General features: G+C 47.7%; 1 protein-coding gene across 1 annotated transcript; it reads right to left on the bottom strand.

Annotated features, from left to right (window-relative positions):
- Positions 1-1,518: 1,518 nt before the first annotated feature.
- LOC119378379 (uncharacterized) lies at positions 1,519-24,329 on the bottom strand. Its single transcript, XM_037647543.1, has 2 exons — positions 23,370-24,329; positions 1,519-1,614 (listed from the first exon to the last, which is right to left on the bottom strand). Exons 1-2 carry the CDS (start codon positions 24,327-24,329, stop codon positions 1,519-1,521), a joined length of 1,056 nt encoding a protein of 351 aa, XP_037503471.1.
- Positions 24,330-27,912: the final 3,583 nt, after the last annotated feature.

The raw sequence follows: 27,912 nt of genomic DNA, 5'->3' as shown, positions 1-27,912 counted from the left end.
ATAAAAGATTCACTCACACGTGGCAGGCTGTTTCGTAGTTTGTTTTTTTTTAGTCGGTATGCCCCTCACATCATTTAGCGTCCATCGCAGTCATTGATAGCCTCGTCAAAATCGACATTCGTGCGCTGAGCAGCCTTAGATAATTCGTTCAACTCACGCGTGAGGGCACTAAAAGCGCGGAGCCTTAAGGCGGGAGTCACGTGGTATTTTTTAAAAATTCGCGCGCTTTAAATAAAGGCCGGAAAAAAATTAAGCAGGGAGTAATCTTGCCACAGATTGAAAAAAATTTGATGGTTCCGAACAAGTGCCACAACTTTCTTATCGGAGATTTTTCTCTACAGTCACTATTTAAAAGTTCATTAGGCAATCTGCGTTAATTCTGAGCTTTGCGGATTGGAAACAATATTCTGACGTACTGTATATGGCTGAGAACAATACTGCACTCAATGGAGACGCGTAGCGTCTATGCTTAATTTTTAATACATCGCGCTTTTTTCTGCAACACCCTGTATACTTCCCGCCATCTAAGTAATATGATATTGTGACGTGGTAGCGACGTTGACGAAGGCAGCAGTCGGCGTGTTCAAGATGAAACTCTTTATTTGAGCGAACCTGTGCCCCGGAAATAAAAACTCAAACTACAGCAATACACTCTGTACTCTAATAGCCGCGAGGAGTGCGTCGGCCATCGATAATCTAATTTGCGGCTAAGCGCGCCGCCATTTATAGATATGGCATCGAACATTCAAGTCTCGTCGCTGGTGGCTGCGCGCTACTTACAGATCAACTGACCTGTTCACGTTTGCGCACTCAGGCCCATCACAAGATACCCAAATAATCTGAATGGTTTCTCGACATTTGGGCGCGGTTTTCTAAAGGCAGTGGCTATACGTGTCACGGCTAGGTTGATAGAAATACAACATGAGTGTACGTGGCAACGCCCCCCTTCCTGAAGAATCATCGTCTTGATGCTAAAACCAGAATACAGAAGGGGAAAATATGCATACGCAACGAATAACAATAAAGAAAGCAAAAAGTACAGTTCTCCGGTTAGCTAAGGCGTATAAAGTGGTTTAAGGCGCATGGCATGGGCAACTTTCGTAATACCATCCGGGAAAACCGCGTTCCAGAGCGCCAACATTGGGCCGAAGTATCACCGGAGTCGTTTTTCGCTGAGTACACTTCGGCGTATCGGTGTCCAGACCCAGACACGGTTGCCGGGCTGGTATTGCACGAAGCGTGGCCGAAGATTGTAACGGCTGCTGTCGGTCGTCTGCTGATTCTTCATGCGTAGGCGTGCGAGCTGTCGGGATTCTTCGGTGCACTGAAAGTAGAGGGCAATGTCCAGGTTGTCCTCGTCAGTGATCGTCGGCAGCATGGCGTCGAGCGTGGTCGAGGGCTCCTTCCGTAAACTAGCTTGAACGGCGTCATATGCGTTGTTTCTTGCACTGCAATGTTGTAAGCGAGTGTTATGTACGGAAGGATGGCGTCCCATGCCTTGCGTTCAACGTCGAGTACTTACATGGCCAGCATGTCGGCGATGGTCTTCTTTCGGTCCTTGGTGAGGCCATGGTCTATGGGTGGTAGGCGGTGGTATGGTGGTGGCTTGCCTGGCTGTATCCCAAGATCGTCTGGGTTAGGTCAGCAGTAAGGGCCGTACCTCTGTCGGTGATGAGGACCTCTGGGACGCCATGACGAATGACAATGTTCTGAACGAAGATCTTTGTTACCTCGGCGTCACTTTCCTTGGCAGAGCCCTGTTTCGGCGTAGCGGGTGAAAGAGTCCATGGTTACGACGATCCACTTGTTGCCGGACGACGTCCAAGAAGGCTTCAGCAACACCATCCGGATTGGCTGAAAGGGTTACGAAGTGGATGGATTGGCTGAAGAAATCCCGCTGGCCCTGTCGGCGGTGTCTTGCGTCGATGACAGTTCCGGCATATCCTCACGCAACGAGCGACGTCAGCGGTAAGACGTGGTCAGAAGTACTTTTCTCGGATCCTCGCGCGTGTGCTGAAAAAACCGAGGTGGACAGCCATCGGGTGTCGTCGTGCAGGGCCTGCAATATTTCTGGTCGCAGTGCCGAAGGTATAGCGACAAGCTAGTTGGCTCGGGCTGGCGAGAAGTTCTTCTTACGAGGACGTCATTCTGCAAGAAAGTGACGCCAACCCTCGCCTGAATACCTTGGGTACAACAGTGGTCCTGCCTTCGAAGTATTGTGCCAGACTTCTCAGTTCTGGGTCGCTTCGCTGTTGTTCGGCGAAGTCGTTGGCACTTATGCGACCCAAGAGGCCGTCTTCGTCGAGATCGTTATACAACGCCGAATGAACTGGTGCGCGGGACAAGCAGTCGGCGTCAAAGTGCTTGTGTCCAGACTTGTAAGCAACGGTAATGTCGAATTCAAGTCTGAGACTCCATCGTGCGAGGCAACCTGAAGGGTCTTTGATGTTAGACAGCCAACACAAAACGTGGTGTTCTCTCACAACTTTGAAGGGCCTGCCGTAGAGGTATGAGTGAAACTTTGACGTAGCCCATATGACGGCAAGACACTCCCTTTATGTTGTGGAATAGTTGGCTTCCGCCTTGCATTGCGACCGGCTAGCATAGCTGATTACCCTTTCCACTCCGTCAGTCTTCTGCACAGGGACGGCGCTGAGTTCTACGCTGCTAGACCTGTGCCGTTTTTCACAACTCGCCGTCGGTCTTGGTCAGTTTAGTGAGTGGCTTGGCGATGCTTCCAAAGTCTTTGACAAAACTCCTGTAATAGGCGCACAGGCAGAGAAATCGACGCACAGCCTTCTTGTCGGCGTGCTCTGTCGGCGTGTAGCGATGTCGGCTTTCTTCCGCGGGTCAGGGCGGACTCAAGAGCGCCTCTTCCAAGGCGAAGTCGACGTGCCGTAGAGTGTGCTCACAGGTCCAGGTAATGAAGGGCGACGCGGTCATACGGTTCAAGCCAGCTTTCCGGGTCTTTAAATGATGATCCGACGAAGGTGGGCGGCTCCCTGCGTTGTAGCCCGACTGCCGCGGTCGGTGGCACAGGGGCTGCCATCGTTGCCCCCGCCTTGTTCATGGCGTTTGTCTTCTGGGTCTTACCGGGCAGTAGCCCGTACTCTGGGGCTAGACCTCATTTCCTGCGGCTGATTTCTTCTTTGCGACTTGCACTGGGTTCACGGCTTGACGGGGGCGCCCGCAACATGAACGAACAGCACTTCCGCCAGATGTCACGTGTTCGTGACGTTGAGGAAGGCAGCAGCTGGCATGTTCACGATAAAACTCTTCATTTGGAGGAACCTGTGCCCTGGAAATGGAAACTCAAACTACAGCAATGCACGCTGTACGCTGATAGCGGTGAACAGAGCGTCGGCCGTCGATAATCTGATCTGCGGCTAGACGCATCGGCATTTATGCATGTGGTATCGAACATTCCAGTCTTATCGCTGGGGCTGCGCTAGTGCCAGAACATACTCAATTGTTCGCGTTTGCGCGCTCAGGCCTATCAGAAGATTCTAAGATAATATGAAAGCTTCCCAGACATTCGGGCGCGGTTTGCGAAAGGCAGTGGCTATATGTGTGGCTATCGGTTACATAGAAATACAAAAAAGAGTGCGCGTGCCAATATATAACCATTGACAATGAAAACGTGAGCGTATGTAAAGTTCAGTCGTCGGCGTTCGCGTTAGCTACAAGGGGCATCCATTCCATGAAATTTGAGCAGCAGCAGCTGAAATTTGTGAGAAAAACAAGGGCGATTGATTCGTCCACTGAAATGACAGCCGCATGCTTTATACACATTATTTATGAAAAATAAAGCATTTGGCCCGCTTCTAGCAAAGCAAGGATGACATCGTGCATTATTGTGATCGCGTCTGACGACTTCTCTAAGAAGGGCAACAATATAGTGTGACGTCACTGCAGCTGTATGAAAACACCGGCTGATTAGAACAGCTTGTTGCCGGGAAGGCAACTTTGTGCTTTGTAGTTTGAGATGCTTTCGTTCAAGATTACCGCCTTCACCTTTCTTGCTGCGGCTCTCACGCTTTATATCAGTAAGTATACGCCCCATAAAAACATACACCCAGTTCAATAATCAGAATTTTAACACGAAAGTGTTTTATGCCGGGGCCCACCAGACTTCACTGACGCATTTCCGCCACGGATACGACGTTGTAAAATGTACATAAACAGATGATAAAGAAATAAAATAAAATAAAAAGTTCCCGCACTGCTAATCGAACTCACGATCGCTTGCTCCAAAGCGCTCAGCGCTAAATAACTCGGCCACATAGTGTAGTTCCAAGGCGCACTAACGACGAGCTATTTCTATACACCATTTACCACTGGCGGTACTTGGAGCTCGGTGCCACTTCAACGCGCTCTCGTTATCACCAGCGACATGGCGTGAAGGGCGCTTTCTAAAGGTCGTCGCACCGCTTGTTGCGATGCTCGCGATCTTGTGTAGAGGGGGACGGGGGTGTTGTACGTCTTGTGCGTTCACCGCAAAGGCTGTGTTGAAGCTACAGAGCGCACGAAGGTCACTTCACTGACTGCAGCGGCCGCGTTCGCGAAAGGAGTACGCTGCTGAAACACGAAAAAGTAACAACTGTAACAGTTGTTAGCTGGCACTCGTACTCCGCATAATCGTTCGTTCGTTTCATGCGTCCTTCGTTTTGTTTGACGGTACTATAGCTGCCAAACACAAATAGATATTCTACAAGCTTTATATATCAATGCACAATAAACGCTCTGCTACCACTGTGAAGACCCGTTTCACTTTCGTGTCATACCAGTTCTAATGACGGAGGGATCAGCCATGCTTTTTTCTTGTGTTTAGCATCTTTGTTTGTGAGCCACAATGGCTGCAAGTTTCTTTCTTTTGAGCGTACAGTCGAGAAGTCATTCAGAGGTTTGGTGAAGAAACCAAACATCCTTTAGCTCGAAAGTTCATTTGCGCTCGGGGCGCTTTTTCATTACATGTGTTATCCCAGCGTACATGCGCGGAATGATTTGTAGCTTGATTGTGCCGTTTTCATGAACGAAATATTGCTGCCTGTATTTCAGACAACTGTGCAAGGCAGGTGAATGCCTTAGCGAATTGAGGTTAAAGGGGTCATGAACCACTTTTTCAAGTAATGATCTAATCTCCTTAGTATCGGAGTTTACTGTAGAGCACTGCACGGGCTCGGGCCTACCCGAAAACCCGGGCCCGGCCCGGCCGGCCCGTGGGCCGGGCCGGGTAAAGTAGTTCTCACGGCGGGCCCGGGCCGGGCTCGGGCCTGAAGCTCCGGGCTTAGGTCCGGGCCCGGGTTTGAGGTCGCGGGCTCGGGTCGGGCCGGGCTTGGACTTTGCTGGGTTCTTAAATAGACACTATAGTGAAGCACTGAATCGGTTTAGACTGATAAAGTGACGTCTAAGAACTCGAATCTCATACATTTCACCATGGTAATTTTATTATCAGACGAGAAAATCAAGGCCAAAATTCTATTTTTTAAAATTTCGCGCCGAAATATCCGAGCCTGACACCACGGATTTCAAACTGTGTTTGTCGTATTTGGGGACATTGGCTCTATAAAATTTGCTGAAACTTGGTATGTTAAGTCTATGGCCCCCTCAGAGGTCAACGTACTTCATTTTTAGTGATTAGGAACTACGTAGACCCCATTAGACGCCGTCAGAATATAAGATGTCACGATGTCTGCTACGCGAACTTAAAGCGGGCGTCGCCACCCGCATTTACCCTTTTGCGCGTTTTCTCACTTACCAAGACTCTTGTCCCGGCGAACGTGGTGATTTAGGAATTGCTAAAGAGTAATTTACTGATAATAGAGAAATTGTTTTTCTTTCTAGTGCCCCTTCATATTTTTCCACATACGTTGTGCATACGTACATATATGTTTGACATTTTCTCTCGAAAAAAACGCTTTTTTATGTGGGGCAAGCTGTTTAGAGAATTTTATTAGAGACAAGTACTGAACTTCTTTTGCTCTTTGCATATGGGGCTACTTGATTTATCTTAAACGGGCGAGCTAAAAGAAGATATACCAGGCGCTTATATAATTAGCATGTCGTTATTCCGTGCTTTATTTGCATTCGTTATGATTTTATATCCCAAATGTTATTCTGTAATCACAGTAATAAATGTGATATAATAAATATACACGTGTAACTTATCGCAAAGCGATTATAGAGCCCATAGCGAGGAAACGTTTTTGAAGTTTCCAGCCCTCCACTAAAACGAAAGGACTGCACACAATCTCGTTACATAGAATTCCTATACAGAGACATTCTTTTTCCGCGGCTTCGTCACGGCCCCGAGTGGTCATGTGACGCGATATGGACGTGCACAGCCTGCTTGATGTGCCCAATTTGTTAATATTTGCACTTTCGCCTTTTTTCTCTATATCAGGTGTCTCAAACCCACCTCAGTTAATGGGCCGCATTCACGAAAATTTACTCCGGCAAGGGCCAGGACAGTAATGCAGCTTAAAAGCGCGGGGAGGGGGGGGGGGGTTAGAGTAGCTAGGTCATACCAAATGTCAGCTAACGTTGCCATTTAAGAAGAGCTTTCCCATATGTCACATATAGGTCGTTTGAAGGGTATTTGGCGGCAGAATTCCAACAACATATCAATACCTATCTTCAACATGACTAAAATCAGGACGCCGATTTTGAAATATAGAGTTTTGTTTCACGGTTACGTATCAACACACGGTGGCCGCAGGGGATGCCTCACGACAGAAAAGCTTCAGACTTCTCATGGCTGTGTAGCTTAAGTACATACTTATAAAGAAAATGAAAAATTCGGACGAAGACAGTCATGTGCGGGCCGCGGGCCTTTAGGGACAGGCCCACGGGGCGCGTGTTTGGGTCCTCTGCGCTATACAGGTATAGTGTGAGAACTATATGACACTGCCACAACACCGTTGGAATGTGCAGGAATGGCATAGGTTCAAACAGCATAAGGCGTGAGGCGAAATGTATTCGCTTGACGAAATATCAGGCTTGAAAAAAAGACAATTACGAATTCCGTGCCGGGTGATGTCCCTTCACCTCGAACCATAGGCATCCAATGAGTAAGCGTCGAGAAGCTGACTCGCGCCTTTATTACCAGACTGTAACGAACACCAAAAATAGATCGAAATAGCTTCGTCCACCTCTTGCCAGTCCTACCCGCGTAGTGCAGGGTCACCTTCTACCAGTACAACATCGTTAAGAAGGCATAGAGTATTATGATACGGAAGAAAGAAGAGCGCAGTGCAAGCCGTGCATAACATACACTGCTGAAAACTTCAAGCAGAGGCGCTCAAAGAGGAGTATTATAAGTGATACTGAAGAGTGTGACGACGTTCGGGAACGATAGAAATGAAGGGATAAGCTGCACAGCTACATTCATTCTGCAGATGTCCACAAAGACATCCTAAATTTGCTCCAGTGGTGGAAGTTAAGAACGACTGCCGACGCCTTCACATTTCGCAAGGCAGATGTGCACCCCTGCGGCTAGCGCATGCAGTGCAAGAAACTTTAGCGCGACAGGATATGTGATACAACGGTAGATGGCGTGCTTAAAGCCGGAGTCTCTAGATAGTTTGATTTTTTGAACAATAACACGTGAATAAATAAACTATAAAATATGCCACAAAAGACTTGTGGACTCTATATAGCCCTGGTGATATATGAAATACATATGATATATGAAAAGAATGCTACCACAAATATTTTTTCGCCCTTTCGGCTGCCTATACGTATTTCTAAAAGTACACGTGGTGCACATGGTTTGTTCTTTTTATCTAGATTAGTGTACATACAGCAAGGTGATAAACTTGGCTTTCTTCCTCCATCTTGCTGTGGCAAGGTGCCGCCATGCTGAAGACAGGTGTTACATATCTGAAAGGGTGCTCGATTGGCTTTGTCGTTAGAGCATGTTTTTGTTTCAGTAAAGCGCAATAAGGTGTTGTGTTCTCTGTCTCCTCTCTTTTTATTGCAATTCTTATCGAAACTGAACTCATGCTGCAAATCACTTTCCGTGCTACAATATCTGCTACAAAACGCTCTTGATGATCCGTATTGCATTAGCAAGAAAAAAAAAGTTATAGTATACCATTGCCGAACAAAAGTTCATTGCACCCAGTATTTCCACTCAACTCTTTCCAATGAGTCCCTTTTTACACGAAATTACCGTAGGTTAAAGTAGATTGTTAGCGAAATATTCGCCAACAAGAGTAGATATTTGCTACTTAAAACCCTTGCTGTAGGTTCTACGTTCTGGCAACACCACCTATATTATTGGCTCTCGGGCCTCTGTCGGGCCTGATCTGCCGTCGGGCCGGGCCGGGCCGGGTAGGCGAAATTTTTTCTCGGTTCGGGCCGGGCTCGGGTCGCGTATTGAATCACCGGCCGGGCTCGGGCGGGTAAACTTGAACGAGGTCCGGGCCCGGCCGGGCCCGGGCCGGAAATCACGGCCCGTGCAGTGCTCTAGTTTACTGCCTCCCGAATCAATTGCCGCAAAAATTTCTCGAGTCCGTGAAGAATCAGCGGAGTTACGGGGATTTGGTGCAAGCTCTCAGCGCTTTCTCTCTTTTCTCGTGCCGACGAGCGCACTGGAAGCTAGACAGGGAGGGATGGAACGGGGGTAAGAAGTTACGTCAGCGCGCGTCATGAAACGCGATCGCTCTCCCGCTGTGATTCGCATGCGCGAGTGCGGCTACCGTGCAAAGTTAGCAGACTGAGGAGTGCGGCGCGGGCAAGTGGCAGCAGCCCGTGGCAAGAAGCGCATCTCATGCGGCTATCGGCCAATAAGCATGCTATGTCTCCGCGACGTCAACGTGCAGACGCCCCGCCCACTGACAAGAGTGAGAACCGGCCTCTCTTTGAAAAGAGGGCGCCTGAGGAAACGGCAACTACGCGCTCCGCTTGTGGCCTTTACGCGGCGCGCACGACTGTAATATTTTGCAGAGCAGTTCATAGCCGTGTCAGCTTTCCGCAGGTTGTGTTTTTTCAACAAGCCCAATTGGTGCTTCATGACCCCTTTAAGAGATAATGAGGCACTGTGATCCACCGAATAAATATTGCTGCCAATGAACTACGCAGCAGTGGTGCACTATTGCTGGTTCCGGGAAGATACTTCGTTTTGATTGTTGTAAAACTTACAGCGCGATGCTTCGTACGCCTCGTGCATCTTTTTCCGTATGCCACGTGCGACTTGCGGGAAGCTCTGGAATATTTTCGGAGTACTTTAAATTGCTGTCAGTTGCGCGTACTGAGGCTTCGCAGATACTTTAAATCTTATGCATGCCAAGGCAAAAAATGCCATATTTCAACGAAAAAGGTGAATTAGTAAGCGGTATGAGGTTTCTCATCCAGTTGGCACGGACATAGGACATAATATCTTGCTTTGTAACTATAACTGTTGAAAGCAGTAACATATCGTAGAAACCGCCTTTTTACCTCCATTTCCTGGTCTAGTCATCGAATCGTATGAAGTCACCAGTGAGCATTGTCTTCAAGTGAAAAGTGGCTCTGTGTCATCAGTAAGCATGCTGCCTTCAAAAGATACATATAGTTAAGTAGACAACAGTAATTTAAAAGCGCAAGTATTTCGATGCTTACTGAACGAGCCACGGTGGTCTAGTGGTAGGGCGCTCGACTGCTGACCCGAAGGTCGCGGGATCGAATCCCGGCCGCGGCGGCTGCATTCGCGATGGAGGCGAAAAGGTTTAAGACCCGTGTACCTAGATTTCGGTGGACTTTAAAGAACCCCAGGTGGTCAAAATTGCCGGAGTCTTTCACTACGGCGTCTGCCATAATCATACCGTGGTTTTGGGACGTTAAAACCCCAGATATTATTATTCAACGAGAAAAGTGTCCGTTTTGTCTGCTACATAAGAGGATCGCCGGTCTCAAGAACTTGATGAAAGTAAGTTTTAACTCTAGTGATTGAGTTTAAACTGCGCCCTCACGCTCAGAAGGCGAATATCTTAGCCCGTACGCTACGCTTCTACCTATGCTTGCAAAGTACGAACGGATGTGACCAACATGTGCGCGTAATACCCGTTTTCAGGGCTGTCAGGTGAAAATGAGAATAAATAGCTAGAAAATGGGAAAGTCTAGCTAAAAAGTAGGCAAATTTATGCCGATGGCAGTAAAAGTAGCCAAATGTAGCCACGAGCGCCTGAGGACAGCGACATTCTTATTTACATAAATAAGTTCAAAAGCCTTTTGGCAAGAGTGTTATTAAATACAACATGAACAATTCCAAATTTGCATTACGGTTATTCAACGATAAATTCTTGACTCCAGCAACCATTTCATGTAGGTTAACAAAGTTAAAAAAACCAAATGTATCTCTCTTAACGCGTCTTGCTTAATTTTTCTTAAAATGACTATAATAATGCCCTTGTGGTGACAATAAAATATGTACCGCATGAATGTGCTCAAATCACAGTTGCTTCGATTGAAGCGCAGATTACAGTCATTTTCGCAATTTTCTCTTACGTGATGATGAAGTCGCATTCCTGAGTCGCAGTCCGAACTTGACCCTAAGAAAATGTAAAATGAGTTCGCGGGATATGAGATTTCTAATGCCGATGAGTGCAGAGCGCCTTGGATGCGGAGCACTTTCGATTACCTTTACACTGCCAATTATAGTTTAAAGTCGCATTAAGAAAAACGTGGTGTGCAAAATGAGGTGCCAAGCAGTACTCCTCGAGTCTCAGCCACGTATCCAAAAACATTCCATTTTGTGTAAGTCAAGTGCGAAATTCAATTTTTGGAGCTGAACAGACGCATAAGACGCCATGTTTTGTTGCCGCATACTGGAAAGTCAGCGGCGAAGACGTCCACAGATATCGATAATTTTGACAGTTTTGCTCAAATCGGAAGGACAAGCGACATCTGAACATTATCACACAATTCGAATCGCAGCTGCAGTTCAGGTGTAATATGCTTGCGTTAATTTTGGCAATCGTTTCCGGAAGATGTTAAAGCTGGTTGTGCTCACGTTCTTCAGTTGCAGCCACATCTTTATCCATAGAATCGAGACCAGCAGGACGTCATTCTTTTTTATGGCGACTTTTCTTCAAGGTTGTCAATAAAGAAACTCGCGGGGCTTCTGCCTTTGAGGTCAGCAGGCGAAGCTGCTTAAGAGGGTAGGTATTTGGCATTGTATGCGACATATTCATATTGTAAAGCGTATAACTGAAATGAGAAGGACGACACAGGGAGTAACACACACACAAGAGCTAGCGCTTGTGTATCTTACTCTCTGTCCCGCGCTTGTCATTTCAGTTCTGCGCTTTGCAATACGAATATGCTGCTTAACAGGTTCCTCGTGCACTGCGGCTGGCTTCGCCTATCGTATCGGGGCTGTCGGCGTTTCGCTTGTTTCGCGAAGCCTGCAATGGTCAGAGTGGTGTGAGCAGCAGTTGAGCGTTGCCGATGGCGTTTCGCTTGTTTCGCGACATATGCGATGTAGAGAGTTGTGTGCGTAGCACTCGAGCGCAGTCGGCGTTTCGTTTGGTTCGCGACACCTGCAATGCACAGCACTCGAGCGCTGGCAGTTTCTTTGGCAATATGTAACTAATGTTACATTGCTACAACTGAGGATAGCCAAAACTTCAAACGCTGCTGGCGTTGCCCCAACACGAAGCTGCGCAGAATTCGCAAGGCAGTATCTTAATCGTCGGTAATATTTTACTAGTGTTTTCTGACAACAGTTTTGGCAACGAACATGCACCTCACATGCTTATCATAGCTATCCAGTAAACGAGAATACCAAAACAGCAAATATTTATGTATCCATACCGTGACTCATACTGTGGCGCAATGTGGTCTGCTACCGACAGCATGCGGGACGCCTGTGCTTACAAAGTAGCGAGTGCAGGAGAAGCTTCAACTATAATGCTGACGTTTCTTACTCAAAGCCAAATAGAAGAACGTCGAGCAGGAGACACTCACGGCACGATCAAATACAGCAAGAAAATGTGCTGCTCCTGAGCTACGGTGTAAAATCCACCGCAAAAACGCAAGCCTATGTCATGAGTCTCTTCAGCTACGCTGTACTCTGAACTAATTCTACAGAGTGCCGTGAAAGTGCAGTAGGGTGCTGCTCAGAAAGTGTAGGTACTGTGACTACACCGACACTGCACGGTTATATGAAAAAATGAGCAGAAATATGCAAGACTTCTTTTCTATTCGGCGCATTTCGCGCATTTCCTCATCGAAGTTAGATACATTTCCAGGAATTAAGTAACATAGGAATAAAGAAACAGAAACATGAAGACGCGGAAAGAAAAAAGGGACAGCAGAGCCATGCTGTTCAACTGAGTTTGTTACACAGAAGGAACGATTTTTATAGGTAGTTAACATACGTCAACAGATGCTGCAACAGCGAATGTGGCGCGTGCCTGAGTCACACTACAGTATGGTACAGTACGTTTTGGAAAAATAAATATGTTTCTTTTTGCGACAGCACGATACAGGCAGTGCTGATTCAGTTCTCATTTTCTTTTCTAATGCAGAAGGCCCGATGAACCAGACAGATTTTTTTAGCCTTATACTTGCTGCGAACTTTCAATAGCCTATAGCAACAGCCATCAGAGACCTCGAGTATATACGGGGTCCGAGGATAGTCATAAGCGGTCAATGCTGTGGGGCGACACGATGACGTATGCTAGCGTGGTGAGCAACGCCAAGAATGCCAAGACGTCTCGCCGCCGCGAAGGAGTAGTATGGCTTGCGCCGGAAGCAAAGCTCTGAGCTGTGATCATTGCCGCCAGGTTGCCGTTTAGTGGTGGTTCTCGGCAATCGAGCCGAGCACGAGGCGCTAACTGGGCACGAGAAACAGATGGAATGCGCTCTCAATGACCACACTTCTTACTTGGGTCGTTCTCATCAGATGACGGCATGTGCACGGCTCCTGCATGGCAGCACCGCAACATATTGCACCCATGAAAATTGCCAACCTTCGAAACCGGTAAGAACGACTTCCTTAACATGCCGTCGTTTACAAGTACATCAAGAACATTTTTTTCACTTATGTGTGGCCATTTATTTGTAAGCGCTAAAAACAAGCGGTCAGTGTTGTTTCCTGTACAGAAAGCCGCATGCTGGCGGCTGCCATATGCTAAACTTTTATTGGGATAGCAATTATATGGACACTCTCGGCTGGTTTTTACGGTCGCCGTCCGGGCCCGTATATGTGTGTGTATATATATATATAATATATATATATTATATTACACACACACACACACACACACACACACACACAAAGCCATTCAGAATTACGTTCCGACGCGCTGTGAAACTGTGACTTTTTTGTTCCTCTCTTGATATTCCACAGCTTATGCAGCTCTGAGCGCACAACTGCAGCCCAATTTTGGTGGTGATAATGTGCGCCGCAGCTGCCGGTGCCGGTGGGGACCGTGAGCGATGCGAAGCCGGAGCACTTGCACGATCGCGTTTCGTTGGCGTTCATTGGGCATGCTACCGACCTCGCGTCGTGGAGGGCGAAGAGGAACGCTACGTGCGTCTTTTCTTCCTTCTAGCCTGGTCGTTAATTCTCACAGGGCGAGCGGGCAACGCGGTCGACAGGCGTGCGAGAGGGGGGCAGCGTTGGAAAAGAGAGAGAGGGGAGGGGACGCGCATGCGCTGGTGCTCATCGCGGCGTTGTGCAGGAGAGAATTTCGGCATGTCTAGCCTGCGTTTCAGAGGAAGGGCGGAAAGGGAGGGGTGAGGCGAAGTGGAGACGGATATGGGAGAGGGAACGGCGACAAGCGAAGTGGGGAGGGGAAAGGGAGTGGGAGAGAGTGAGTGGAGAGGGAAGGAGAAAGGGGGAGAGGACAGGAGGAATGGTGAGGGGGAGTGGAGAGGAGGTGTGGAGAGGGTATGCGCATGCGCAGTAAGGGTGGTCACGCTGCACACACCACCACTACCACCACCGGATTGAACTCCGCCATAAGATACTTCGCATCTAAAATCCAGCCAGCTCCACTTCGCGAACACTGTCGAAACAGCGAAGCTTATGCCCGTCCTTCTTCAGGCTATAAGTACTTTTGTGTTTTTGAAGTCTTCCGTTCGTTGGCACTTAACCTCGGCCTTTCTTGCGCGAACATTGCGGTTGGCTCAGCGACGACACGCCCGTTCTCACGTCAGCTCTCGCTCACGCTCACGTCGGGCAGCTTCTTCATCGGGAGAACGAGAACTCGTGAACACTGAATCTGGAGCACTATTTTACACTCCACTGTGCCTCACCGCAACCCACCTTGGTGCGTTTCTCGGAGGTCCACCACTCGGCATCCTCCGCCCTCGCCTCTCGCAGCACGCGCACGAAATCCCTCGCCTCTCGCATCACACGCAGCCCTCCCCTTCCTACCGAGCCTCGCTCTCGCCACACTGCGGGGCCACGTGATCACCGCTACCACAACCCTGGACATGAAAGTCTCGACTAAGAAGGGCTTCGCTGTTAACCTAACCTATAAAGGCGTCACTGTAAGGCGAGATGTCCCGTTTGAAAGTGTAATATAGCGTGGCAGGTGCAATACCACAGCTGTAATATTGCCCTTCAAAGCGTGCAATCACACCACTTGTCACACCAGTGAACTGCGAGGCGAGTGGGCGGTTCGCAGCTGCCCGCCCATTATGAAGGGCTCAGCCATAACTCAGCATCATCATTAATAACAACCACAGCACCAATAAACTTTCAAGCTACATAGAAAGTGCTGACTTTTTTACATTCGTTCGACTTTCATTTGCTGGGAAGACAAGGTCCATGCACAAATCAGAGTGTGCATTGGGTCGCGAGTAGCGCCTGTTCGGAGCAGTATTTTCCTGGGTTGCGTCGACCAGGCCTTACAAAAGCAAATATGTGGCCTTGCCACAAAGATAGCGCGCTACGTAGACGATTACCTGGTCTTTGTTAACAGCGACAACTTCAACTGCAGTGCCGTGAATGTCTTTAAGCTATTTTGTAGACAAAGTCTAGGACTGAACTTTTCCTTTGAAATGCCACCAGATAACAGAATTCAGTACCTAGATGTGCAAATATATTCCATGACTCTCGCATATGATGGAGTTCTTTATCCTGGTCCGTGAAAGGTATGCTGACTTTTAGTTCCAGTGATTCCAAGCTTGTGAAAATGGCATTGCTTTGTCGTGTATTCGCTCCGCTGTAAACAGGTCCTGCGAGGATCTCATACCACACAGCGTCCATAACCAGTGCGCAAGTTACGAGGCGCAGGATATCCTAGTTTTGTGATTCCCTCTGCTGCTCAGAAGGCTCAAAAGTTGGCCAAGGTGAAGGCGAAAGCAAGCAAGCGAATGAGCCGCTCGAGAAATGTCCCTTTGTGCTCCTTATAAGCACGAAATTTCACACTGCTTGAAAAATGTGGGTAATGGCTATGTGTCCAGTTTTACAGAAGCCCCTTGACACTAACGAGCCCGCAAAACGTACTGTCAGCCACAAAATTTTGCAGGATCTGCAGCGCGTCGGCGGAGCGACGGAACACTAAAGTCCTTTAACGGAACACTGCATTGCTGCGTCACCTACCGTCACGCGGCCGGTATCGAGGCTATCGGCCTCGGCGACTAGCGACGGCGCGTTTAGACAAAGTGTCGTTGCCGGATCTAATCGCGGAGGCCACGGCCGATAGCCTAACACCCGCCACGTCATGGTAGGTGACGCAGCAATGCAGTTTTCCGTCGGCCTATTCAGTATTCCGTCGGCCTATAGAACGGCCTATTCCCACCTTGCACTACACTGCCGTGATTGCGGATGTGGACCTGCGCTATATGACACTTTTATTTTCAGATGCGATAATCAACTAACACGGGAAATTGTGGAAGCCTTTAAAATAAAAATGAAACGCGAGGCATGTGTGACCCAACCTTCACTGAGTGTGCAGAATAATACATTATATATTGCAAAAGTCGTGCGTCATATCACAGTGACTTTGTTGATGTTATTTATGGGTGATTTGTGAGCCGTATGCGCAAGTGTGCGCACATGTGCGGCGTCCAATGTGGTTCTTGTTTTCGGTCTTTTTAACACGAAAGCGCTTTATGCCGGGGTCCACCAAGAATTCAGCGACCTATATCTGTCAGGAAAATGACATGAAATGAATCATGCGATCACATGGTAACGAAAAAAGTTACATCACCGGAAGTCGAGCCCGCGACCTCTCGATCTGCGACAACAGAGGCCGGGCACGCTGTCCACTGCACCACGATCACACACTGTGGAGGCTTCACAAACGCGCCTTTTTTTATCTGACACATTCCTCTCGCAGTGCATTTGGCCGGCGGGGTGGTGCTAGCGTCTGGGAGCGGTAAAGTGAATGCATCATGGTCGTGGCCTCCGCGATGAACTCCTTCAACGCGTCGTTGCTACGCGTCCGTCCCATTCGCGGTTTTCTATAGAAGTGCAATTTTGTGAACGCCTTAACACACCGCGAGGTGGCGATATTAGCCCATGCCTCGGCCTCACTCATAGCATCCATCCATATTAAAATAGCATTGCGACGCGCGCCTGCCTTGGCCTGCCCTGCCTCGTCTGGCTGTAACACCGCGTTCCCCGCGCTCGCCCCAAGAAAAATCATGGCTGGGCTAGAGGTGAGACACGACGCGCGTTGCGTTTCCCTCTAGTCCGGTCGTGGTGTTTAATAAAAATGGCGACCTTAGCCAATGTTCTGCGTCCAATGAGCGGCACTCTTCTGGCTGTGACACCGCTTTCCTGATTACGCTCTCGCCGTTAACTCCTACAGCTACCACAAAGGTTTGTTTAATCATTCATCATTGACGTTAGTCTCCGGGATGGAGATGTGCCACCAAGCGTCAACGTGGGTGCGTCCACTCAACGGTGCTATAGCTGCCAAACTACAATAGACATTGTCCAAGCTGTGCTATATCGATTACAACAAACATACGACTATTTGTCAAGGACACGTTTTACTTTCGTGTTTTACGGATTCCTATGATGGAAGGATCAACTGTTTTTTGTATGAAATTCAGTTTCAAATCAGCGCTTCTGCTCTTTTCCGTCTGTCTGTTTTTCAGCGCTGTGAAGTTATTCCATCATGTCATACAAGCTCGCCCAAGCTTCGGTGCTCGTATGCACACATTGCCTTATATACGTGTAGTGGGTGCTTGCTGGGTCCAAATCATGAGAATTTATGCGCAGTTGGTATCTCGCAACTGTCAGTGCTGGGCAGTATCAACGATACATGTATCTTAGATAATATTTCAGATACTCTTTGAGTATCTTGTATCTGCATCGCGATAGTCTCCCATGTGTATCAGTATCTGTATGTCGGATACGATAAAAATGTATCGGTTCTTAAGATATAATATCCATCAGTACACACCGTGTAAAACAATTAACAAAGGCTGTACTACACTTCTCAAGCTAATACTACGCCACTAAGACACCTGAATAACACTAAAGGCAGCGACATTCTTTTATCTTCTGCCAGAGCCTCCAGCGAGGGCAAGTGATGATGTCAGCGCGTCCCTAAAGTGGTGGAGCAGAGTCACTTGATGGCGCTCGAGCCATCTCGAAAAGTACAAGTGCAAACGTCTACGCCAAGCTGACCTTTCGTTTTCTTTTTTTTAGCTGTGTACTGCCAGGACACTTGCTCTTAGCCACTGTCCTGCGCGTGTACCTAATGCGTGGGCGCCTATGCGAAAATTTTGGCGCCACTTTAGTGTGGTTATCAAAGTTTATCTCGCGTGTGCTTCGTTATAGCGTCTGAAGAATGTTAGATGGGGTTCCTTTGCTTTCACACACCAGTGATTTGAAGGAGCTCGTGGATTTAGGTATGACTTTTCACGCTTTGACATTGACCTATATGCAAATGAGATTCTAAGAATTATAGCAACACTGGTAGCTATGCTAGATATAGTGTTTAAACGATGGCGATCCAGACACTGCGATCAGACTGAACTCCGTCATAAAGGCACAAGTAAAATATACATTTATTTGAGCTGCGTGTGGAAGCGCTCTGCTTTCAGTTCTGAGCGTCCCCGCCGCTCGTGCTCTCGCGCTCTTCTTCTTCCTCGGTTCCTTGACCCAGCCCGGAACGTGCAAATAATCAACATTCCCGGCCACGCCAAAGTTAGGTACGCAATTCAAGCGGGTAGAGTCTGTATCGGCCTGATCACAAGAAGACCTCCTTGCAACTTGATCTTGCAGGAACGAATGAGGCCGTCGGCACTATGGTACACTTCCATGACCCTTGCAAGCTTCCATAGCTGGCGTGGCGCGTTGTCAGCATGCACGAGCACGACGTCCCGTTGTTTCACTGCTTTGGTTGATCTGGTGTCAGTACAGTGCGCAGATCGTAGTTGCAACAGGTATTCCTTTTGCCACCGCTTCCAAAATTTTTCAACTAGTAGCTTTCTATAGGTGTGTCTGCGTATGGCATCTGCTGGTTTGGAACTACCGGCGACTTCATCGACGGTCGCATACGGAATAGAAGTCAACCTTCGTCCAAGGAGAAGTTCAACTGGCGTCAACGTACAAGGTTCTCCAGCATCTGCCTCGATGAAAGTCAAAGGCCTAGAGTTTATGACTCCTTCGACCTCAGCCAGCACTGACGATATTTCCTCAATGTTTAGACGAGCTTTTCCGATAATTTTTCGCAGAGGAAGCTTCACTGATCGTATGAGGCGCTCCCACCATCCACCCCACCAAGGGGCATTTGGCGCTATAAACTTCCACGAAATGCCGTTGGCGCTGAGGTGACCAGCTACTTCCTCTTCAGAGACCATTCGGTGTAGTCGTCTCATGTCTGCCGATGACTTGCGAAAGGTTCGTGCGATCACGCTAGGTATTCCTCATCTAGCTATGAATCGCCGTAGGCACAGTAGGAAAGCCTCGGATGTCATTTTCGAAACGAGTTCGAGGTGTACGGCTCTTGATGCGGCGCACGTGAAAAGTGCAATGTAACACTTCGTGTCGCCTGTTTCCGTGCGGGCATAAAGGGGGCCGGCGAAGTCGACTCCTACCACCTCGAACGGATTCGTCGGTGACAGTCGATGGCTTGCCATTGGAGCAGTCTCAGCTCCTGGGCCCACACTGAAGCGCTTACATACGTTGCAGTCGTGCAACACTCTCTTCACCAAAGTGCGAGCTCTGCAAATCCAGTAGCGTTCTCGAAGCTGGGTAAGCGTGTCTCTAACGCCTCCATGTAGGACTTGATGATGGGCTCTGTTTGCCAAAAGGGCCGAAAAGTGGTGGCTTGACGGCAGTATGATCGGGTGCTTAATGTCTTGCGTGGAATGCATAGCGATAAGCGTCCTCCAACCCGAAGAACCCCGTCTGTGTCTAGGTAAGGGCGCAGCTCAGCGATTCGTGATGTGAACTCTACTGGTTGGCCCTTCGACAAACCGGTGATCTCTGTAGGAAAGCCTTGTTCTTGAGTACGCTTGATCCAATGCCGTTCAGCGTTCGAGATTTCTGTTGCCAGGAGATGTCCAGTTTGATCTGTCCTCTTCCTGCAGCGGTCGTTAAATCTGAACACCAAGGCAGTGACTCTGAGTAGGCGCTGAAGCCTGCTATGCCGTTGAATGTCGATGATTGGACTTGAGAAGCGCTTTACTACTGCGACGTGTACTACCGCGACTTCACCTTGTGTGGCTTCCTATATGTCTGGTTCGTTGAACTGTAGCGGCCATTCGGACATAGGTCTGTGTAGCCACTCAGGACCATGCCACCATTTAGAGTTGCACAGCAGTTTCTCGAGCGTCACACCACGCGTGAGCAGGTCAGAGGGTTGTCCGTCCCAGGGCAGTATCTCCACTTTGATGGATCTGTTTTGCACCTGATTTCATTGACTCTGTTGGCTACGAACTGCTTCCATTTCGTGGCGTCACCTTTTATCCATGACAACACGATCACTGAATCCGTCCACATCGTGTAGTCAATTTGAACACTTTTCAAGCCACTCCTTACGTAGGCCAACATTCTTGAGCCCAAAGCTCTAATCGCGGCAGCGTCGTCTCCTTAATTAATGGGTGCTACACGTGACTTTGCAATGAACAACGTCGGCTTTTCAGGACTTGGCACGACGTATTGCTGCTCCGTATGCTGCTGGACTGGCGTCACAGAAGACATGTACTTGAAGCACGTTGTGCATCCTGCCTCCGCCACACAGATAGCGGGGAACAGCAACGGCTTTCAGTTGGGGTAGCTGGATGACCCAATCATGCCATTCCTTTTGCAGGTCATTAGGTAGTACTTCATCCCAGCTGATCCCTTGTTTCCACAGCTTCTGAAATAATCAAGATAGATTTACCAGCGAAAAAAGACAGGACATTTAGGAAGGACACATACACATAGCGCTGCACTCACACTGATTTATTACTTCGAACGCAGGGCCTTTTGTAGGCACGCGTCGAAGCAACAGAAAGATAACATCGAGAAAAGAAACGGTGGGAACCACGTGACACTGCTTGCCGAAAAGACAATCTACCGACGGTAACCGCGCAGTCGAAAAATTGTTACGCTACAAAGTACGCCCCCGATATGAAAGAAGTGACACTATAATTGATCTTAAAACCAACCGGCAAGCCAGATAAGCCAAGGCAGCCACACAAGAAAGATAAAAAAAGGTATAAAACGTTAAAACTAAAATGAAATATAAGAAATGTGTAGAGCACATGGTAAAAACTATTGTGTAAAGGACAGGGTAAAAAACTATTAAAAAGGTAAGCGCCGTAGGTACCTGACTTCCTTATTTGAGAGGGAAATGCAAGGCCTGCTGACACATTTGTCACCCAGCCTCTCGATTTCGGCTGCCTCTAAAATCTCTCTAACAATTTGCTCGCTATTTAATAGTTTTTACCCTGTCCTTTACACAATAGTTTTTACCATGTGCTCTACACATTTCTTATATTCATTTTAGTTTTTAACGTTTTATACCTTTTTATCTTTCTTGTGTGGCTGCCTTGGCTTTTCTGGCTTGCCGGTTGGTTTTAAGATCAATTATAGTGTCACTTCTTTCATATCGGGGGCGTACTTTGTAGCGTAACAATTTTTCGACTGCGCGGTTACCGTCGGTAGATTGTCTTTTCGGCAAGCAGTGTCACGTGGTTCCCCCGTTTCTTTTCTCGATGTTATCTTTCTGTTGCTTCGACGCGTGCCTACAAAAAGGCCCTGCGTTCGAAGTAATAAATCAGTTGTGAGTGCAGCGCTATGTGTGTGTCCTTCCTAAATGCCCTGTCTTTTTTGCGCTGGTAAATCTATCTTGATCATGAACCAACTCGCCCAAGCAGCCGTTTTAGCAAAGTTTATCTGAAATAATATTCGTATGGCAATGGTATATGACCCGACAAGTCCCAATGGGTCAAATGTTCTTGATGCTGCATGCAAGACAAATCTATTTGTGTCCCTCTGTGCTGCCATAAATCTGAGTAAATTTTCAACCGAAAAGCTGAATTCGTCTATTGCAGAATACCACACCAGACCCAGGAACTTGACGGATGTTTCGTGAAGGACGACCATTTCGTTATTACTCTTGCTGACGTTCAAGAGTTCGCATCAAATTTTCTGAATTCGTTGTCCACTTGCGCAGTGTCGTGCCTGCCGATTTCATTATTGTTTGCGCTTCTCGGCAAAGTTTAACGGCCTCCTCTTCTGAATGGGTACCAGTGACCAAGTCGTCTACGTAGAAAAACTCAGCAAGAGTTTATGCTTTTTGTGCCATGGCATCCGTTGCTCTTTTGACGTGGTAAAGAATGGTGTGAGCAAGAATGGGCTACACGTGGCTCCGAAAGGTACTCGTGTCATCCTCCACTCTTGTAACTTGGCCTTGCATAAATCTCCTTCTTCGAACCAGAGAAAGCGGAAAGCATCTCTGTCTTCTTCCCGTATCGAAATCTGAAGGAATGCCTTTTCGATGTCTGCGATCATTGCCACCGGTGCGTTCTGAAGCGTAGCAAAACTTGCACGAGGTCTTGATACAAGTTGTCACCTTTTTCAAGGCAGTCGTTAAGTGACTTGCATCCTTTGGCATGTGACGAAGCGTCAAACACCACTCGAATTTTCGTGGTCAGCGCTTGTTCACGTATGACTTCCTTGTGCGGCATATAATATATTTTTGTCACGTCAGAAGGTGCGTAACTGACGACTTCAGCTTGTCCTGCCCGCAAGTACTCTCTTATGGTACAGTCATACGTTTCGAACAGTCCCTTCTTGGCGCTGAGACGGTTGACAAGCTTTTCTAGTCGAGTAATGGCGACTTGCCTGTTCCTTGCAAGCTCGAATCCATCCTTCCAAGGGAGGGCCACTTCATATCTTCCGTTGAGAAAGGTGATGGTTTTCTCAAATTGTATCATGGTCTTGCTCGTTTCAGGAAGCTTGCCTATCGTGTCTGTAATTCTTATGTTCTAAAGTTCCCAAAAGGAACGCAGAAACTCTTCGGAATCGGTAGCTTGAACTTCGAGCACGCCACCATCATTCGTGTAGCTGTTGTTTGAGACATCAAGTGCGATGTGCTCCCCTGGAAGGCCCATCCAAACTTGGAGTTCAGTGCAATCAAGGATTCGTTCTTCGCATCTTGAAACTTCGCCGGTCAATATTTTCCACATCTAATCGGAACCGATCAGTACACTGATACCATTGTTCGTTATGACAGGTGTATCAGCTCATCGGCGACATCCTTTCCAAGCTTCTTAAAAGAAGCGACGAAGGCTGCGTCCATTGTTGTCTCTTCGATGTCCTGGCAGAGTGTGGGATCTCTATATCTCCTGGTCGGAAAACTGACTCCGCAGTCGCAGTTCGACGACCCGACGCCTCTTAGCCTCTTGGTCTGATGCACTCGCGAAAGTGTTGAGTGCTATCCGAGTAGTTCCCACACTTTTCAGCTGAAGGTGCTTGGACAAGGCTTCAGTTATGAAGGTCCTCTGACTGCCGCCATCAAAAACTCCTAGTATGTAGCGACCGTGTCATCATTTATGGCACATGCTCGGAAAGTCTGGAGAAAGACGCAAGCGATGGAACCTTCATTTGGTGGTCGTTTTCCAAGTGATGCGCAGACTGTCGTAGTTTTTCCGTCGTTCTTGTTGACATAGTCTGTCTTCCGCGAACACCTGTCTGGATGACACATGCTTGTAGCGTGTCGCGCTTGGCATCTCGAGCAGGAGATCTTCCTTTTGCAGTCCCGTGCCCGATATCCTTTGGTGGTGCAGCGGAAACACCTCTTGTCATTGGACAGTAGTTATTTTTTCTGCGTCAGTGGTAACTCAGATGTGCACAATTCAGGTTTGTGTTGACTGGACGAGCAGAAGACGCAGTTGTCCGTTTTTGGTTCCCTTGCCGCGTTGCTGTGAAGCACAGATGACGTAGGTTTCCCACGGCGAGAATACGTCAAATGACTTGCCGCGGGCATTGTTCCGTTTTCTCGTCTTCCAGCGTCATTGAAATCGTTCTTCTCTAAGCTTTGCAGCTCAATGCCCAGGAAGTTGAGCAGACCATCCAGTCCCACGGGTGTAGCATCACTTCTCGAGTCACATGCCACCTGGACGGCACACGACCGATGATACTGAACGACTATGTCCCGTGGAAGAGTACGCAGTAGAATGTCGCAGAGCATAGATGAGAAGGATGACTTGTGCACACCCAGAGCATCGGGTCCGCGGATATTGACGAGAACGTGGTCGTACAAGTTGCGTAGGGCTTTCGTGTCATTTGATGAACGAACAGGGGTCAACATCCGTAGTTTAGCAAAGTACTCTTGTTCCAGGCGCGTCTTGTCACCAAAGCGCTTCTGTAGCATGATGATGGCGTCGTTGTAGCAACTCTCAGTCGTCGGAAGTCCCGCAATTACTGACGCAGCATCTCCTTTCAGATACAGTCGTAGGTAATGAAACTTCTCTGTTGCAGTGATTCGGACATTACTGTGAACAATGTGGTCGAACTGTTCCCAGAATTCCGTCCACTTGCATAGGTCTCCAGAGAAAGGAGCTATTGTCAGTTTAGGCAATCTGACTCCAGTTCCGTCTAATGGTGCTGCGACCGTTTGGGCGACCGTTCCTTCGGTTAGTGTCGACGACTGTAGCATGCGACCTTTTTTACTGAAAATCTCTGCGAGAGCTCGCGTCGCATTGTCTTCATATTCCAGGACGGCGTTATACTCGGCCTCGAACTCTTCGTCGGGAATATGCTGCTCGATCTGGTTGTTCAAGTTCTGAAGCTCGTCGTTGTTAGCCTTCAGCCTCTCGTATATGGAATTGAGCTGGTCATAAGATGCAGAGTCGTTAGCGAGAAGAGCACTTGCCTCGTTTATAAGCCTCGTGTTCTGTGCTCGCCGCGACGTCCGCTTCGACTTCAGTCGGTCCATGCCTGTGCAGTTGATGGTAGCCGTCCGCTGTTTCCTGGCTTCAATCCCGGTTCTTCGGCACCAAATGTTTAAACGATGGCGATCCAGACACTGCGATCAGACTGAACTCCGTCATAAAGGCACAAGGTAAAATATACTTTTATTTGAGCTGCGTGTGGAAGCGCTCTGCTTTCAGTCCTGAGCGTCCCCGCCGCTCGTGCTCTCGCGCTCTTCTTCTTCCTCGGTTCCTTGACCAGCCCGGAACGTGCAAATAATCAACAATAGTGTAGCAAGCATTTACCTAACAGAAGGTATCTTGACGTACCGTATGATTTTCTTCCTGCCATCTTTGTTCGAAGTGTCACTAAAATTAAACATAGATTGCTAGCAACATAAGTGCTTTCTTCTTGTCCTTCTTTTGTATCCCATATAGAATCAGCAATGAGTAAGGTAAAGACACAGTATACTGTACTGATGGGCGACTTTAATGCAAAGGTAGGCAAGAAGCAGGCTGGAGATCATGCAGTTGGGGAATATGGCATCGGTTCTAGAAACGCCAGAGGGGAGTTACTAGTAGAGTTTACAGAACGCAATAATTTACGCATCTTGAATACGTTCTACAGAAAACGGGCTACTCGTAAGTGGACGTGGAGGAGTCCTAATGGCGAAGCTAAAAATGAAATAGACTTCATAATGTGCGGCCACCCGGGCATTGTACAGGATGTGGAAGTAGTTAACAAGATCCGATGCAGTGACCATAGAATGGTAAGATCTAGAATTCAACTAGACGTGAGGAAGGAACGGCAGAAACTGATACGCAAGAAGCCGATTAATGAACTAGCTCTGAGAGGGAAAGTACAGGAATTCAGAGTTTCACTTCAGAATAGGTATGCGGCTTTAACCGAGGAAACCGACCTTAGTGTTGACGCAATAAATGATAATCTGACTAGTATCATTAAGGAGTGTGCAGTGGAAGTCGGGGGTACAGTCGTCAGACAGAACACTGGTAAGCTATCCCAAGAGACGACAAACCTCATTAAGAAACGTCAAGCTATGAAAGCCTCAAGTGCAACAGACAAAATAGAGCTGGCGGAGCTTTCGAAGCTAATCAATAGGCGTAAAGTAGCCGACATAAGAAAGTATATATGGAGAGAATTGAGCATGCTCTAAAGAACGGAAGAAGCCTCAAAGCTATGAAGACAAAACTGTGCATAGGCAAAAATCAGATGTATGCATTAAGGGACAAGGAAGGCAATGTCACAAACAATATGGATAGAATAGTTGAGGTAGCGGGAGAGTTCTACAGAGATCTGTACACAACCGGACAGTCAGGATGATACCGTAAGAGCATTATTAGCGCAGAGGAATCTGACATCCCACCAGTATTGACAGGAAGTAAAGAAAGCCCTAAAGGGAATGCAGAGAGGCAAATCAGCTGGTGAGGATCAGGTACATCAGACCTGTTGAAAGACGGTGGATAGATTGTTAGAAAAACTGGCAACCTGTATACGAGTGTCTCTCGACGGGTAGGATACCAGAATCTTGGAAGAATGCCAACATTATCTTGACCATAAAAAGGGACGTCAGGACCTGCAAATTACGGCCCATAAGCTTACTGTCCGTTTCACAACCTATTTACAAAAGTATTGCTAACAGTATTAATACACATTAAGTTCAATCAACCAAGGGACCAGGCAGGATTCGTACAGGATCTCAACATAGACCTATCATACTATCAAGCAGGTGTTAGAGAAATGCGCGGAATACAACCACCCCTAGACATAGCATTCATAGATTACAAGAAGGCATTTGACTCGGTGGAGCCTCTCACTGCAGGCACTGCTAATCAGGGCATCGACGAAGCCTACATAAACATATGGAAGAATCTACAGCGGCTCCACGGCCACTAATACCTCCATAAAGAAAGCGAGAGATCCCAATAAAGAAGGGCGTACGGCAGGGAACACGATCTCTCCAATGTTATTCACCGCGTGTCTCAGGAGGTTTTCAGGGGCCCTAGATTGGGAGAATTAGGGTATAAGATTAATGGAGAGTATGCTCGTAACCGCGATTCGCTGATGACATTGCATTGATGAGTAACGCGGGAGACGAATTACAGCTCATGAGACTGAACTGGATACGGAAAGTAAAGAGTAGGTCTGAAAATTAATATGCATAAACTAAAGTATGTGCAACAATCTTGGCAGAGAACAGCGCGTTTGCGATAGGTGGAGAGACACTGGAAGTTAGAGAGTACGTCTACTTACTACAGGTAGTAACCGCGGAGCCGAACATGAGAGTGAAATAACTAGAAAATAAGGATGGGATGGGTCCATTCGCAAGCATTCTCAATCATGATAGTAATCTACCACTATCCCTCAAGAGAAAGGTATATAACAGCTGCATCTTCCGGTACTTACCCACGGAGCAGAAACCTGGAGACTTACAAAGAGGGTTCAACTTAAATTGAGGACGACGCAGCGAGCGATGGAAAGGAAAATGATAGGTGTAACCTTAACAGACAGGAAGAGAGCAGAGTGGGTCAGGGAACAAACGGGGGTTAAGGACATCATAGTGAAATCAAGAAGAAGAAATGGATTGGGCCGGGCACGTAACGTAGCACGTCGGCAGGATACACGGTGGTCGTTAAGGGTAACTGACTGGATTCCAAGAGATGGTAAACGCGTGAGGGGGAGACAGAAATTAGGTGGGTAGATGAGATTAAGAAGTTTGTAGGTATAACGTGGCAGCAGAAAGCACAGGACCGGGTTGATTGGCGGAACATGGGAGAGGCCTTTGCCCTGCCAGACAGGCTGATGATAATGCTGATATTTCCTAGGTTTCTGCAGGTTTTTGCGGTCTGTTTATTGCAATATGTCTTTTGTAACGTGCTGCCAAATAAGCTCTCTGCTTTATGTTACTGCAGGGCTGGGCAAAGATACTTTGAAATTGTATCGCGATACGATACAAGATACCGCAACACTGATTGTATCGATGCCGATACATTCCAATTGTATCTTAAGATACTTCGATACCTTCGCAAATTGTTATTATATCTAGATAATGTAGCACTAAACGCCTGTGCCCAAAAAAGATTCGCTTGAACATTTATTACTGCCACCAATTTTGTCTTTGAATGAAATGTCTGTCAATATCTCAAAAGCTCTGTATTTTGCTCAAGGCATATTAGTTTTTTTTCAGAAAAAACTATGGGCGTGCTTTAGCTGATTGGGTTTTCTTGTCGCTGTAATTGGTGGTAGTCGCTGCTCTGCTTGCGACGAGCTTGCGGCTGCCATCTAATCACCATCATCATCATCAGCCTGTCTACGCCCACTGCAGGGCAGAGGCCTCTCCCATGTCCGACAATCAACCCGGTCCTGTGCTTTCGCTGCCACGTTATACCTGAAACTTCTTATCGCATCTACCCACCTAATTTTCTGTCTCCCCCTCACGCGTTTGCCATCTTGGAATCCAGTCAGTTACCCTTAATGAACACCGGTTATCCTGCCGACGTGCTACGTGCCGGCCCCTATCATTTCTTCTTCTTGATTTCAAACTATGATGTCTAACCCCCGTTTGTTCCTGACCCACTCTGCTCTTCCTG

The sequence above is a fragment of the Rhipicephalus sanguineus genome, unplaced genomic scaffold (genome assembly GCF_013339695.2).
Source record: "Rhipicephalus sanguineus isolate Rsan-2018 unplaced genomic scaffold, BIME_Rsan_1.4 Seq811, whole genome shotgun sequence".
NCBI classification, from domain to species: domain Eukaryota; kingdom Metazoa; phylum Arthropoda; class Arachnida; order Ixodida; family Ixodidae; genus Rhipicephalus; species Rhipicephalus sanguineus.
Note: the sequence above shows the minus strand (reverse complement) of the source record. Positions and strands in the feature narration are given on the sequence as shown.

What these genes read in the sequence shown, in the direction of transcription:
- LOC119378379 (XM_037647543.1), bottom strand. Translation starts at nt 24,329, where the DNA reads ATGGACCGACTGAAGTCGAAGCGGACGTCGCGGCGAGCACAGAACACG. An exon ending in AAAACGGAACAATGCCCGCG is followed by an intron (nt 1,615 to 23,369) that starts GCAAGTCATTTG and finishes CTTGGGATACAG; the next exon opens with CCAGGCAAGCCACCACCATA.